Source organism: Schistocerca americana, chromosome 1 (assembly GCF_021461395.2).
Source record: "Schistocerca americana isolate TAMUIC-IGC-003095 chromosome 1, iqSchAmer2.1, whole genome shotgun sequence".
Taxonomy (NCBI): Eukaryota; Metazoa; Arthropoda; class Insecta; order Orthoptera; family Acrididae; genus Schistocerca; species Schistocerca americana.
The window spans coordinates 312,533,292-312,550,158 of record NC_060119.1 but is presented as its reverse complement, the minus strand read 5'-3'; the positions used below and the strand labels follow the sequence as shown (position 1 = coordinate 312,550,158).

Here is a 16,867-nt window from a genome sequence, read left to right as displayed (position 1 = left end):
AGCGACAAGAGACAACAGATTACCTGACATGTCAGCACGAAACTTTCAACTCCAAGGCTGACACTATTGATCATCAATGGACAAAGTTCAAGAGCATTGTCCAACACGCTTTACACAAGTGTCTGCAGAGCAAAATTGTGAGTGACGGAAAAGACCCACCGAGGTTCGACAATCGCGTCAGAAATCTATTATGAAAGCAAAGAGGTCCTTACTCCAAATTTAAGCATTGACAAAGTCTCGCAGACAAACAAAAACGAAACGAAACCAATATTAGCGTAATCAAAGTTATGCGTGAAGCGTTCAGCGATTTCTAAAGTTAAATTCTATCTACCGTCTTGACAAAATATTCTAAGTATTAGTAATATGTTATATCAGTAAACGAATCGGAGCTTTCTATCCAGACAGCGAGTGATCATAATGACATTGAGAAGATGACAGAAAGGGGTGAAAACTAAATACACTCCTGGAAATGGAAAAAAGAACACATTGACACCGGTGTGTCAGACCCACCATACTTGCTCCGGACACTGCGAGAGGGCTGTACAAGCAATGATCACACGCACGGCACAGCGGACACACCAGGAACCGCGGTGTTGGCCGTCGAATGGCGCTAGCTGCGCAGCATTTGTGCACCGCCGCCGTCAGTGTCAGCCAGTTTGCCGTGGCATACGGAGCTCCATCGCAGTCTTTAACACTGGTAGCATGCCGCGACAGCGTGGACGTGAACCGTATGTGCAGTTGACGGACTTTGAGCGAGGGCGTATAATGGGCATGCGGGAGGCCGGGTGGACGTACCGCCGAATTGCTCAACACGTGGGGCGTGAGGTCTCCACAGTACATCGATGTTGTCGCCAGTGGTCGGCGGAAGGTGCACGTGCCCGTCGACCTGGGACCGGACCGCAGCGACGCACGGATGCACGCCAAGACCGTAGGATCCTACGCAGTGCCGTAGGGGACCGCACCGCCACTTCCCAGCAAATTAGGGACACTGTTGCTCCTGGGGTATCGGCGAGGACCATTCGCAACCGTCTCCATGAAGCTGGGCTACGGTCCCGCGCACCGTTAGGCCGTCTTCCGCTCACGCCCCAACATCGTGCAGCCCGCCTCCAGTGGTGTCGCGACAGGCGTGAATGGAGGGACGAATGGAGACGTGTCGTCTTCAGCGATGAGAGTCGCTTCTGCCTTGGTGCCAATGATGGTCGTATGCGTGTTTGGCGCCGTGCAGGTGAGCGCCACAATCAGGAATGCATACGACCGAGGCACACAGGGCCAACACCCGGCATCATGGTGTGGGGAGCGATCTCCTACACTGGCCGTACACCACTGGTGATCGTCGAGGGGACACTGAATAGTGCACGGTACATCCAAACCGTCATCGAACCCATCGTTCTACCATTCCTAGACCGGCAAGGGAACTTGCTGTTCCAACAGGACAATGCACGTCCGCATGTATCCCGTGCCACCCAACGTGCTCTAGAAGGTGTAAGTCAACTACCCTGGCCAGCAAGATCTCCGAATCTGTCCCCCATTGAGCATGTTTGGGACTGGATGAAGCGTCGTCTCACGCGGTCTGCACGTCCAGCACGAACGCTGGTCCAACTGAGTCGCCAGGTGGAAATGGCATGGCAAGCCGTTCCACAGGACTACATCCAGCATCTCTACGATCGTCTCCATGGGAGAATAGCAGCCTGCATTGCTGCGAAAGGTGGATATACACTGTACTAGTGCCGTCATTGTGCATGCTCTGTTGCCTGTGTCTATGTGCCTGTGGTTCTGTCAGTGTGATCATGTGATGTATCTGACCCCAGGAATGTGTCAATAAAGTTTCCCCTTCCTGGGACAATGAATTCACGGTGTTCTTATTTCAATTTCCAGGAGTGTATGTTTTTCTAAAACTGTTCACAGAGGAGGATCTCACACTAGTTCCTCCTCTAAATCTTCGCACAAACGACAAAATGACAGATATCGAAATAGCTGACCAAGGGATAGAAAATCAACTGAAACTGCGAAACATAGGAAAAGCTACTGGACCCGCCGGGCTAACAGTTCGATTCCGCATAGAGTATGAGAAGAAACTTTCTCCTCTTTTAGCAGCAATGTGCCGTAGGTCTCTAGGGAAGAGAAGCGTTGCTAATGACTGTAAAAAAGCACACGCCATTCCCGTTCTCAAGAGCCGCCGTCGAACAGAGGCACAAAACTATGCACCTACATCTCTGACGTCGATCTGTTGTAGAATTCTGGCGTATGCTTTTTTGTGATAGCGTATTTGACTTTTGTGGAGGCCGAAAATCGTCTCTGTGGGAATCAACATGGGATCCGAATACCATGATCGTGTGAAGCCCCGCTTACATTGTTCGTCCAGGAGACCTAGAAAGCAGCGGATGAAGGCGCCCAGTACAGTTCCGCACTGAAACTTAATGAACAAAACACGAGCTTACGGGGTATCAGACCAACTGTGTGACTGGACCGAAGAGTTTCTAGCAAACAGAACACAGCATGTCATTCTGAACGCAGGGAAGTCTTAGGACCTCGCGCGTGCCCCAAGGGAATGTTGTAGGATGATTAATTTTCACAAGGTACAGAACTTACATAGTATTCGTAGGTAAAGTCGTAGTTTCCATGAGACTTTTCGTGGGTCATACTGTTACGTACAGAGAAGTAGCAGTACTAGTAAATTTTAGGTAAATGCAGAGGATCGATGTTGTAGGGAGTACGAATCGACCCTCAACATAAACAAATGTAGGCCCTTTTATTGTAAGCTTACATGTTTGCATAACGATCACTGGAAGCACTCAAAAAGTACCAACGTAGCACTGATTGAACATGTTTATTTATTAAAGATTAATAGTGCATCTACTTCAACGTGGACTGAAACAAAACATAAGTCCACGCTTGAAATAGAACAATGTACTTCAGGCGGCTGATGGCCAGTTAGATTGTCACTGAACCTATGTGCACTAGACACACACATTTTTGACTTTCGATCTGAATAAGCCTTTTGGTGATAGCTGCTCTGCACAATTTTTATATTGCTGACAATTTTATTGGCTATGGTTGGCCTGCAACAGCAGCTTTTAATCGTTCACATCATAGTGCAACCTTACCTGCCATTTATGTCTGTTAATCTTGTAAATGCTCTGTGGCCGAATCTAGTAGCACTGTGCAAAATAAAATACAACTGAAGGTTTTCTATTTAGCAGCTCATTTTTCACATCCATGCGCATACAACAACGTCTTCTTCAGCGAGGAGGCCAAGAACAAACACCCTAAGTCTACAGTGGTGGCTTCCGTGGTTGTGGAGTCAGACGTAAATGGCAGCGGCGTCACGTAAGCGCTCTCACTGGAGCATCCTGACTGATGATTCAATCCTTGTGTAATCGGAGCGAACGGGTGTAGTTTGACCTGGCTGCTGCCCTAAACACCACTCGGTGATAGGAGAGAGTCGGGCCGATTTTCAGTAGTATGCCTTTCAGAGGGGAAAAGGTCTGCGCGACCTGCAGCCCCTAGCAGCCCTTAGGCTATCTCCTGGTGGCTAGTAGGAGCATGGCCGTCCGTCTTCTAGAAAATTGTCCCATGTGTGTTACGCATATCTGAAGTACTAATGTGATGTTAGTTACTGACAGTGGAGGCGTTAAGCCTCGCTACAGCGACTTCCAAAGCAAATGTAGGGGCATGGGTTCGGAGTCTTTTGAAGTAGAACGACCATACAAAATTAATCGTGGATTACAGAGGAGTCAGACTGAGAATCATTGTAACAATCCTCAGAAAATGTAGTCCATTAACAAAGACAGTACCTTACAAAACAATTGTTCGGCTAATACTTGAATACTGCTGACCAGTTGGGACCCACACCAATTACAGTTGATAGTGGAAATAGAGAAGATAAAAAAAAAAGCAGCACATTCCGTTACAGGTTTTCATTTAGTAAATGCAAAGGCGTCTACGAGACGCTCAGCCAAACACAGCGGCAGACGCTGCAACAGAGGTGTTCTGCATCAAGGAATGGTCTGATGTTAAAATTTCGATAGAGTGCCTTCCTGGAAGAGTCACCCAATGTAGTGCTTCCTCCTACTGATATACGAGGAAAGACCATGAAGATAAAATCAGAGAAATCTGAGGCAACACCGAGGTTCTGCAGCAATCATTCTTCCCACGAACACTTTGTGACTGGAAAAGGAAAAGGTCCTCCCTTTCCCTTTTCCAGTGGCAGCGGTACACGAAGTACCCTCCGCCACACAGCGTATGGCGGCTTGTTGCGTAAAGATGTGGGCGCAAATTTAGAAAATAGAACGCTAAGCGTTACTGGTACTCGATAGAGCAGTTAGGAATCGTTACCTAACGAGCAACTGCTTTGTAATAAGCTACAGTACGAACCTACTCTCGTTACAACATAGGAAAAAACATCACTTGTATTTTTCTCTGATTAAATTCTATCGACTTTCTACTCTACAACACATCTGGTATTTGAGTATTCCCACCCACGCGCTAAATCAATCAAACAGCTGCAACTACAGTGAAAGGTTGCCCCGTTAATTACAGCGACGGGCATTTTCATTACCGTCGCATCGTATTTCATGGTAAGGCTAATATGAAAACGCCTGGTTGCAATTACGAGAGTACTAGAGGCCCTGCTTTCTGCGACATTTATTGCGTCATAACACGCGCCGTAGACGTACTCTTGAAGTTACTGCCTCTGCGCACAGAATGTTCGTTTACAGAGTAATCACCTGAATTTACGCTGTCAGGCGTTTCGCAAACCAAACATATACGTATTTATCGATATATCCTGTTATGCGCTGTAGTTAGGGAAAGTACTTGATAGCAAACAACTTCATACAAGAAATTATGATTTTATATCTGAATTCTTCCATTACTTCTTGGCAGAACAGTTCCTCCATATTTCAGACTGAATAACAAGTACGCCGTTTTTGTTCTACTGATTTTTGTTTATTTCAGTTTCGTTTTCGTCTTATTAGGCAATCTTCAGGAAACAACTGACTAACGTCTGAAAAGGACACTAGTTATTAGGTAATCAAACGTTATAAGCAAAGATACATTCTACTTATGTAGAGTGTTGAGCAGCAAACTTGTTTCTTAACTTTGAAATTGCAACTTACACCATGGACAATATTAAGTATAATAAATAATTAAGTGACACAATATTGCAGCTTTTGTGAGGTCTTGACATTGGCTGAGAAACCGTTAAACTGAGCACTCTATATTTATATTCAACAAAATGTTTTTTTTTTTTTTGACATTGTAAACTAAACTTTAGGCAATGAACAGCACCACACACAATAATTAAAATACACACTCTTATAGTATTACAGGATATATGGTTACCTAACAGCTAGAGTCCCTTTCAGTCGCTAGTCAGTTGTTTCCTGAAGGTGGCCTAATAAGCCGAAAACTAGTTTGAAATAAAAAAGTCAATAGAACAGAACAGTGTACTTGTTATTGAAACTTAAAAAGAATGTGCGTTTTTTATTTCTCTAGGACTGTAGATCTTGCGTAAGTAGCTTCCAGAAATTTACACAGACGTCACTGAAGGGCTGTTATCACGACGGTGCACCAGCCCACTTTAATAATACTTTTCAAGACTATCTTTGTGAAAGATGTATTGGAAGAGAAATCCCCGTCAGTTGGTCACCAAGATCATCATGTTTAATACCAATCGACTGATCTCTGAAGATGATGTATTCCATTTCTGTGGTCATACGAAAAAAATTTTTGCGGTCCAGGAACAGGATTTAACGTAGTACATCCACGAAGGTGAACGTGAAATTCTTGCACATTCTGTGGAACGGAATAAAGGCCAATACCTTATTCACCGGGCAGTAGATTGTAAATCATGGGTACATATAGGTACTAGTATCCTTAAGCACACCGTTGTTGCAACTGGTTCCTCACGACAGACAATACCCATGAGTCTCTTAACTAATTCAACACTATCGATATCAAGGAAACGATTAGTGTGCTCATATGGATGGGTTTCGGCTACATCTTCTTCCAGAACATGCTTCATAGGGTATAACTGATTTCTGGCGGCAGTCTTTATAAGGCTGTAAACACTAATCAACGAAAGTCAGTGTGCCTTAGAAAGCATGATACTTCAGATTGCAAAGTCCTGACATATTCTGCCGGTGTCAGGGTGCTACGAAACGAAGTACTCCAGATTTTATGTCGTCTGTTAAACTTCATTCAGGCAAATCGCATTCTTACTCCAAATGTAATGTACTTTCCCATGTACTGGACACTTTCAGTCAAAGCGAAAGTTATGATAACTGTATCAGTGAACCGACGTTAAATTCACAACGTTAATGGTTTACGAACTGTCAAACAGGTACATAATAAGGAAAAATAGATTGTTCTAAGAGGAGGAGGACGAGAAGTACAGAAGGACAGAAACAATAAAAGAACAGTCACATGCAACCGTAAGCCTCTTCAGCTGCAACATACAATTCATCGTTTGATGACTTATTAGTTCCTGTCGTAACTTCCTACTTGATGTCAGGGTGCTACTAAACAAGGTTCAACGGATTTTATGGCTCCGAAACTATAGACAGATGTTGACTGAGTGTTATGGCCCCTTTATATCCTGCAGGATGCAGTAAAACTACTGATGATCATTCTATCAGTAAATTATTTATTCATCAAATCCAGATGAAAGTAAAAAAGAAACGTCCTAAAACTGTTAAATAGGCATTTGGTAATTATGTTCCTACCATTATGACTGTTCAATGGGTGGCAAATTGTTGTCTGCATTAAATTTTAAGGAATCAAACGAAGAAAAGCTTCCAGTTGTGGCTTCCCTTGGGTACAAAGAGAAGCTCTATGACCGTCAAAAATTAGAGAATTCTTCCGGTAAAGAGCAAGCACAAGCTGTTTGAACTACATTTTCAAAGGGATGACTAAAATACAATGTCAAAATTATTTTCAACTTCGCAATCGGTGCGAACACTGGTCGCCTTAATGGTAGATGTTTACCCATTTCCAAAAAATTCATAGAAATCTGTTTTACTTGCCATTATTGCATTGATGAATTAACTTTGCGAAGTGTCCTTAAAAGCAAGATATCTCAGTTTGTTAAGTCGTTGCATACAAATAGTTGAGAGAAACTTAGTAAAATATCCTTGCTAAACCATTCATTGTGGCAATAAGTATACGGAAAAAAATTAATGCTTCGGAAACTGAATACATAGTCGAATTTTATAGTAATGAAGTACATGAAGTTTTACTGACAAGTGTTTGCCATGAATCCACAGAACTGTTTTTACATTTCTTGAAGGAGATGCTGAAAAGAGATTAAAAATAAGTTCTCCCGGTGGACTGCATCATGCAAGCTGGTTAGCAAGAGAAATTTACTGTCCAATATGTTCTTACTGACACCGAAATTAAAACCATGCATCGAAATGAGAGTAGTTTAAAAGCTGCTTCAATGTTCGTAGTTACGATCAATGTTAAACTATGGCACTTGTGTGTAGTGCAGATGTCAAAGCGCCTGATAAAGATCTAATGTTATTAAAACCATTTAAAATTTTCAACATGAAGGACGCAGTGCTGTCCAAAAGAGCTCTGAATAAAATCAGCAGATACTTTTGGTATTTATCTTATCACTCTTTGCTGATGATATGCGTACCAAATTTAAAAATGTGTCTCCTGTTTCTGCCTGGATTTTCATAGAGAATTATCTGGTAAGTTAAATATCGTTTTAACTTAGTATTACACCTTCGTTTTGTTTCTGTTTTCTCATTTGCAGCTCAACTGTTCTACATATGTAGATATGAATACTTCATTTGTACGTGAAGAGCAATTTTCAACTGCTGCTACATAATCAATGAATTGTGAATACTGAGTAGGTAACGCTTAAAATACTTATTATTCCTCTTGAAAATGTTCCAGTTTCCTAAACCCAACTGATATATATTGAAATTTTCTGTTTAAATCACACCTACATTTCTTCAGTCAAATGGACATAATAATTTCTGTTCAACACCAGGACAAAAACATTTTTACCCAGGTGACGACAATCGATGACACGAAACTGATGTTACTTTCTCTGCAGATGGAACTGAAATTTAGGAGATGGTTACGTGCAATAAATCTAGCAACACTGTCGCAACAAAACAGACATTTACAGCTCTTTTTATTGCTGCAGATATTTCATTTGCCTCACAACAACAAAAATATTAAAGAATATGATTTCTTCAATAATCATACACAGTAAAGACGTAACGAGGTCACTACAACATACGCATAAAAAGGGAAGCACAACATGTCATAAGAAATTACCTTTACGTCTCACTTTATTTGCTGTAGCTTACAAATCGAGTTTGCTATTAACGTTCTCTTATTACTTACGTGATATTCTTATAATAAAGTAAATATGTACACCTATCCTAATAAGCTAGATATAAAAGTTAACTGATTGGAAAGCAAGAAAACTAAAAGTGAGGTTTAGAAGAAGGCTTAGTTATACTTCACTTTTGGGATCACATGATAACAGAGGCTAAATGGAACAGCGCAAGGGGCTTTCGATAGGGCGTGGTTGAAGGACGTCGAAGCAGTCTGTGACCGAATATGTTTTGTCTGTTACTCGTAGTTTCCATATGTCTGAATGAAATTATTTTACTAGCGTTAACAATATTCGATGTTTCTAGTAGATCGTGCTTGTTAAAAATGTGCCGTGTTACGCAGTGATATCAACCTATGGTTTGTTGCAATAATGGATAAAAAATTCCACGGTCATACAATTTCGACATCATCCACTGACGAATTTCCAATCGTGCGGTAGAAGCTGTACACCACCAATAGGTAGTATATATTGAGAGCTGAAAAAGAAATACAAAGTACATTATAAAATACTATCGTTAAAATGAAAGTCTGGTGATAGTCTTCAAGTTCTATCACCTGTAAAAGCAATTAATTTCTTCCCTTCACTATTTACCAAAACATCTTTTTGTATCATGACCAATAAAGATGTTGTTTGATACTGTTGTCTCTTTCAAAAAGTACCGAGTATAAAAAGTGTGGTAAGTAAATACAGAAGCAATATTATAGGAAATATTACCTCATCCCAGAAACATTTAAATTCAAACAACTGAGATTTTGGATTTATACACAACATAACTCTCCACAATAAAAGTTTCTAGGTGCATCTGAAATTTATCTGAATCAGCTAACATCCAAATTGAGAAAGGAGGTGGATGAACCTTTAGTGCTGAGGATGTAAGACAGTGATTCCCGGTCTTTGTGTGACCATTACCCCTGAGTGAAATCTGATATCAGCAAGTACCCCACCCGTCTCTCTCAGTCATCAACATCAGCGATTAATTACCCTTTGGAAAGAAAACGAATTTTCTTTGAATACTTTTATTTTCAAAACGACGAAAGATGAATTATGTTTTGTTTTTGTAGGCGTTTTATTAAACCATGAGTTAATGGATCAATGACACAATTGGTAGTGATTATTTGTAGCAATTCTCAATGCATTGCGGGTGATTTCTAACAGCTTATTTCCAGAAATTCTCAATGCTTTGCGGGTGATACCCGTAACTCCTCAGAAAATACTGTCCATATTGAGGGAAGACAAAACATACTTGAAACTTCCTGACAGATTAAAACTGTGGGCCGGACCGAGACTCGAACTCGGGACGTTTGCCTTTCGCGGGCAAGTGCTCCACCATATTTATTTTTTTTAAATCTCATTTTGTTCGTGACGGACGTCCCCTGACCCCCGTTGAAGTTCGTTATTGATCCATTCACCCAGTCTTTTTTTTTTTTTTTTTTAATTACAGAGGGCAGCTAACCCTCTGACCGAACACGCTGAGCAACCGTGCAGGCTCACAGCTTTAATTCCGCCAGTACCTCGTCTCCTACCTTCCAAACCCGAGTCACGTCTCGGTGAGACACACAGTTTTAATCTGCCAGGAAGTTTCATATCGGCGCACACTCCGCTGCAGGGTGGAAATTTCATTCGGGGGACAAAACATACATCATTTCTCTCTCTGGTGATACTTGCTCCATCCATACTGTGCTCTCCCATTTAAAATCAACAAAATTAAAATAGATGCTACACTTACTGTCTATAAATCACTTGATTACCGGACTCCTTATTACTAAACTGGCAGAAATTGAAACACGTCACGCTGCCAATACTTTGTGTCCGATGACTGTTACTACTACTACTACTACTACTACTACTACTACTAATAATAATAATAATAATAATAACAAATAATAAATAATAATAATAATACATAACAATACTGTGTATTCTATACAGCAATATAGTACCCAATGCGTAGTTACTGTCAAGTTGAACTGCCAGCTATTTCAGTTATTGTCGTGAAGTGAATAGCGACGTGATTTCTGGACTACTGCGAGAATTTTCATGAGATATTTAAGCATATATGATGTATATGTCTCAGGTTTGCTTTAATACATGCGTAGTCCGAAGTACAAAGTATGCTTGTAACAGGTGAACAGTGTGAGGAATCTAATGTTCATATAATCGCTAACAAGCTTAAATTCCACCAAATTACTCCCATGTTAATGTTAGCATTTGAAAACAAAACTAATTATTGGCAATTTACGTAATCAATATTGCTTACAGTTCTGACAAAATAGTGTTAATAGTAATGATCTTTAAAAAATTAGTTTAGTGACGGAAATACAATTAAAACACTTTTTTTTTACCTCTCAGATAATTTAACTACCCCTCAGGGGTCAATACTACCAGTTTGGGAAGCACTAGTGTAAAATAACACTCTGCACACTAGTCTAGGCAGCAAACAAAGTTTTTCTCTCCGAAAGATTACTACTAAATATTCATTTCTGGGATGGTAGGTCTAGAGCACAAGACTATATCAGGTATCCAACATTATGTTAGGATTTTAATGAGAGAAACACGTAACTAACTCAATGACACAACATACATTATTTGCTCCAGTTACTTTTATGGTCGATTCCAACCAATTCATTATGTACCACGTACGAAAATCAGCATGCATCTCTGATAGTCAAAGCCCGAGATCATAAACCGTACGTCTGTAGAGGATCTCCGTCACAATAGTCGTTACGATAAAATCTTGAGACGTTAAACGTGAATATTATGGAAAGCAGCAAAAGGTTGGTCTTATAATAAATGAAGCCGTGATGGTGTGCGGTTAAACTTGGCAAGGACAGTACGGGCATATTGAAGTAGCGGTATTTTTGGTTGGAAATCTGATCTCGAACGGAACAGGATTAATCGTAAATTGCTGCAGTATCCGCAGATTCATGACTAGATTATTGCGGAAGTGTCGAAAAGTAAGGTCCAGGTACACCGATGGGAGTTACTTCGCAACACATATTCTTTATCGGTCAGTCGAATTCCTGCCACGGTATGGTGAAGAATAGAAGGACGGAATGCTGATTAAGCGGTAGCATCATGTAAAGAGGAATGTTCTCTCCCATCGTGATGCAGTTGCTACAGAACTACGCAACTTTCACTTCGTAATATCTTTCACACACGCCATGCCCACCGAAGACGTTGCAGAGACGGAGCATTTACCTTTGGCGCTTTACATCTATGACGAGTTACCTTGTAACTCTGAACTGATCTGAAAATATCCACGCACTGCCGAATCTGCTTATCACAAAGAAAATACTTTGCTGTTGATGGAATATAAATTGCTTTCACTTCATAAGAACAGGATTTTTATTTTGTTTCAGATAATAGTCCGATCATGGACGGAGAGTCTAAGACCAAAATATAGATGAAAAGTGAAAATAATTTACAGGCAACTTTACTTTCTTCATTTCGAATAATAATACCGCTGTTGAACATTAGCAGATCAGCTGTAGTACTGAAGTACACTGCACAACACAATTACAGGATCACTTTTTCGAAATCCAGTAATTGGCTCCCATTTCGACACAGAAGTTTGAAATTTGGCTCAAAGGTTCCTGCAATCTTCCTCTATAGCGGTGCGAAAATATGGCCCCTGCGACGTGACTCGGGTTCGACGACGCATCAGACAACAAGGTGTCGTCACATACGAAAAAAAGACCGTAGTTCAAAAGCTCATATGAGCCGTAAGATGGGTTAATGATGTCACATTGGCACCAAATTTCACCACAATTCTACCCAATGCCACCGTGGACGCGTGACGCAATGATAAGGTCGTCACAGCCCCTCTTACCCACATTTTCTTTGAAGTCTTTGCGACGAAAGTCATAACCACGACACCTAGCACTGAAACAGCGCAGTTTTCATATGGGTGTCCGTGAAAAATATTTCAGACACATTGCCGCTCAGAATCAATAGGAAAATTTCTTAGGGAGAGGCATAAATGGCGTCAATAGAACTACCCCTTTCATTGGGGCGTTGATTTACACGCGTTTTCCCGTTGAAAACGACAGTTCGCAGTGCGATGAGCAACTGTGAGATATTCTTGCCAACCTTTGACGCTGCTGACACCATCGGACGTTTCAGCCCTTCTGTAAGGATATTGTGGGGCTGCATCCCCATTGGACGTGATCGCACCCACTTGGTGTGTAGCACGACTGCAGCTTTTGCTCTCGTGTACAGGTTGGAACCACTACGGATCGTTCAAAACCGTCCGATGAAATTTTAACGTGATCCGAAGTAGGAAATGGTGCTCCTGTTTTCCGCACTGTTAGGGCGTGATCAAGTGAGAGTGCAACATTAACATGTGTATAAATAAAACGGCAAAGGGTCCCTCTAAGACCATCCCGGTTCGACGACATCCTCTGTGCCACCCACGCAACTTTGTTGAGCACGTCAAAAATGTACATTTAGAAATATCGGCACCGAATCAGCCTGGCGACTGCTCTTGACCCTGAGGGCAGGCGAACCGCACCAAGGGGTTGTCGAAGGTTTTGCCTAACCCTCAGGCATTAGAGTAGCTGTCAGGCTGATTTAATGTCGAAATTTCTAAACGTACATTCCCAACATGCTCAAAAAAGGTGAATAGGGCCACCGAGGGTGTTGCTCAACTGGGGGCTCATAGAGGAACCCTTTGTCGTTTCGTTCACGCACATGATAACGTTGAACTCCCACGTGATAGCGCCATAGGAGGCCGGAAAATGGGAGGGCTGATAAAGTATAACTGCCCTTTGATGCTTTGGATAACGTCCACATGTTTTGAACGGTCCCTGTAATCCAACCTGTGCAGGATAGTAAAAATTGCGGTCACGCTGCACTCCAAGAGGGTGTGATCATATTCAATGGGGATGCAGCCCCACAATGTCCTAAGAGAAGGGATGAAATGCCCGAGGGTGTCAGCAGTGGCGAAGGACACCAATAACATCTTCCCGTTGCTCATCGCATTGTGAACTGTCGTTTTCGACCGCGAAATGTGTGGGAATCAACGCCCCAAGGAAGGGGCAGTTTCATTGTGGCACTTTATGCCATCCCCTGAGGCCTTTTCGTGTCGACTCGAAGCGGCGATTGTCTCAAATGTTTTCCTCGGTCACTCATAAGAAAACCGCGTGATTTCAAAAAAAATGTTCAAATGTGTGTGAAATCTTATGGGACTTAACTGCTAAGGTCATCAGTCCCTAAGCTTACACACTACTTAACCTAAATTATCCTAAGGACAAACACACACACCCATGCCAGAGGGAGGACTCGAACCTCCGCCGGGACCATGATTTCAACGTATGGTGTCGTTGTTCTGAACTCCATCGCAGAGACGTCAAAAGAGGGGGTGGAACGTGGGGAAGAGCGGCTGTGATGGCCTTATCGTCGTTGTTTTGGGTAGAATTATGTTGAAATCTGGTGCCAGTATGACATCATTAAACGACCGTACAGCGCACATGAACTTTTCAGGAGTGGCCTATTTTTCGCCTTTGTCGACATCTTCCGTTCGAAGCGATGCCAAGCTCGAGGGTGACGTCGCAGGGCGCTATAGTTTTTCACTGTTTCAAAGGAATCTTGTAGGCACCATTAGGACAAATTACAAGCTTACGCGCTGTAGTGGAAGACAATTATGTGGTTTCGAAACAGTGGTCCTTTAATTTTGTTGTGCAAAGTAGAATTAGAATAGGTAACGCGAAGAAAGACGAAGCTATAAATTAATAAATTGCAAAAAGAAATATCCAGGACACAGAAATCATTATAATGCGAGTGGTAGTTGACAGACGTGGCTCGTGATCAATAAATCTGCAAATCAGCAAAACGAACAAATTATTTGCCCCATTGTTGGTTTGGCGGTGTGGAAATCCATCGCACATCAATGTAAATCACCCGCTCAGCTGATCACTAAACATGCCCGTACTGACCAGGGTGGCCTAGCGGTAAAGACACTGGATATCGTTCGGATGGATAGTGAGTCAAATCTGCGTCTGGCCATTCAGGTTTCCTTAGTTTCACTGGAGCAATTAATGAATAGTTTAGAATAATATGTGGAAGAATTTTATTATCTATATCAATGGATGGTGACATGGCGATGGTCGTAAGTCAATAAGAAAACATCTTACGATCAAATGAGCTACATTTGCTAGTTCTGCTTCCCAGAGACATGTCTCCGAGAAGTTCTCTTGCTCAAGCACTGTTTAATATGTGTAGGTCCCTTTGTGTTTCGGTCGTTTCGAGGGACTTCAGCTTTTGCCATTTCGAAGTGAAGACGATTTGGAGTGAAATTAGCAGACTTTACAGACACAGTTGCTGCGGAATATTACATGCCGTGTTGAGTATGTAGGCTGACATTCTTGTAGGAGACCGTCCGTCAAGTTATTGCGTAAATGGTAGAAGGTAAATTGTTCCGATTTCATGATATTGCTGCTGTTTCCGAATTTCATTGCATATTTTTTTGACAGTGTATGAACTTTCCGTCTTTTTTCCCCTTCTATCGAGGGATTGCATGTATATTCATGGTCGTGCATTTTCCTTAGGGATTACTATTCTCTACAGAGAGACAGTGTCTTAAACAGCATTCATCAGTTATGTTTACAGTATTAATTCCTTAACATTATGGACGACCAGTTCTTCCAGCAGACATTGAAAGTGCTTTACAATGAAATGTGCTTCAAGTTAATAATGTATTAGATATTTATCAACTGTCTGTAGCTGCAAATAACACAAAAGTAATGGAAAAGGAAAGGAAAAATGTAAGAAGCACAATACTAGTCCTACACAATAAGATAACTGAAAAGGTAAATTCGTTTAAATGTATCAGAATCGATACAAAAATAACCTAGATATGGTATAAAATATACTGAAATGTAACGCTAAAAATCGTTGCTTAAGGAGCTACCTTGGCAGAACTATAGAGAAAGACATAACACTAACATGGCACAAAGGGTGGCTAAGTCTGCTCTTGTGTTTGTTTGTGAGTCATGGACTTTAAGAAAAGGAGAGAACAAAGAATTGGATGAGCTGGGGTCACTTCGCGGACATTGTAAAACGGAGCGCTAAGTAAAGACATAAGACAGCAATGAGACATGAAAACGACGCTGGTAGAGGATACTGGGCGCTACCCAAAAACGCTAAGGCCACATCGAACGGATACCACCTGAGCATCTGCCATGGCAAGCATTATATTTTAACGAAATTGGAAGACGGGATATACAGGGTGATTATAATTAAAATTAAACTCTCAAGACGCTTGAAATAATACCGCTTGTCAGAATGACGTCAAATTGCAACGGAATATTATCGGAGAAGGGGGAAACCGTATGATAGAAGAAAAAAAGTGTGAAAATTGATCAATAGATGGCGCTATATGTGTCAGAATAGTAAATGAAACCACCTGTCATGCGCATGAACCATTGAAATTGGTAAAAACACGCAGGGTACACGGCTTTTGCTGCCTCTATCGCTGTATCCCTCCCTCTCTCTACCTCCACACCCACCATCTCCTTGATCAGGGCTGTTTCCAGCACCTCCCTCTCCCGGATGTTGAACTTCGCTGTGACATCTACCCTTCCGTCCAACTATAACCTGGCCTTATCCCCCCCCTCCCCAGGGCTCCTTTTTCCTCTCCAGAGCAGATTTTCCTCCTTCCCTCCCTGAGTCCCTGCACCCCCTCCGCAGCTGTTTTCCTTTCCCATCCCTTCCCTCCACGGCCCTCCTTCGGCACGCCCCCACCCATACTCTTTCTCTCCCCTACTCCTCACCTCCTTTTCCCTTCTCCCTTGTCCCCTCTCCCGGCAGATCCTCTCAGGTTTTTATTCATCATCAGTGTGCTGCATTAGTGTTGCGTTGTGTTTTGGTGCCGTTATACAGAGTCATCTAGTGATGTGGTTTTAACTGTGTGCTCAACCTGTTTTAGTCCATGATTGTTCCATGCTACGCCGTCCGTCACGTGGCTGTTTCAATCGTCCTGCGACTTTTTATGTTCTGGCCTGTCTTTGCCTGTTGCATTTTAATCCAGTGTGTATTTTCTGTGTAAAACACTTTTTTAGATTTTTACCTCCGTTTTACAGTCACCACTTTGCACGCTTTCTTTTCTTATGTTTCAGACTTTTCTGTTTCTATATTCTGCCATGTTTTCTTCTTTATGTTGTTTTAAATGTCTTCCTGTCTGCTTTCTTGGCTGAAGAGGTACATAATGTGAGAATGTGGGTCTTACGGGAGGCATGCGCAAGATAGTCCCTGCAGTCGCACTATCCTCTGTGCCCTCTGTGGCTCAGATGGACAGAGCGTCTGCCATGTAAGCAGGTGATCCCAGGTTCGAGTCCCGGTCAGGGCACACATTTTCACCTGTCCCTATTGATATATATCAACCCCTGTCAGCAGCTGAAGGTATTAATATATAATTCTAATTTCCTTCTAGACGGCTGCAGGTCGTCATATCCATATAAGTATATTCGTCATGACTGTCTCAATGCAGGACGTGCTCTGCTTGTAAAGCTGTAT

At 42.0% G+C, this 16,867-nt stretch overlaps 1 protein-coding gene across 4 annotated transcripts in view; it reads right to left on the bottom strand.

The window, feature by feature from the left end:
• Positions 1-8,157: 8,157 nt before the first annotated feature.
• Positions 8,158-16,867, bottom strand: part of LOC124622211 — a 79,573-nt gene continuing 70,863 nt past the window's right edge. For 2 of the 4 annotated variants that reach the window (XM_047147861.1, XM_047147870.1), the window contains exon 7: positions 8,159-8,831. In XM_047147861.1, coding sequence (XP_047003817.1) covers positions 8,703-8,831 — 129 coding nt within the window. In that variant the 3' untranslated portion in view covers positions 8,159-8,702. Of the gene's footprint in view, positions 8,832-16,867 lie in introns of all 4 variants that reach the window. The other 2 variants (XM_047147884.1, XM_047147876.1) reach the window with 2 other exon arrangements.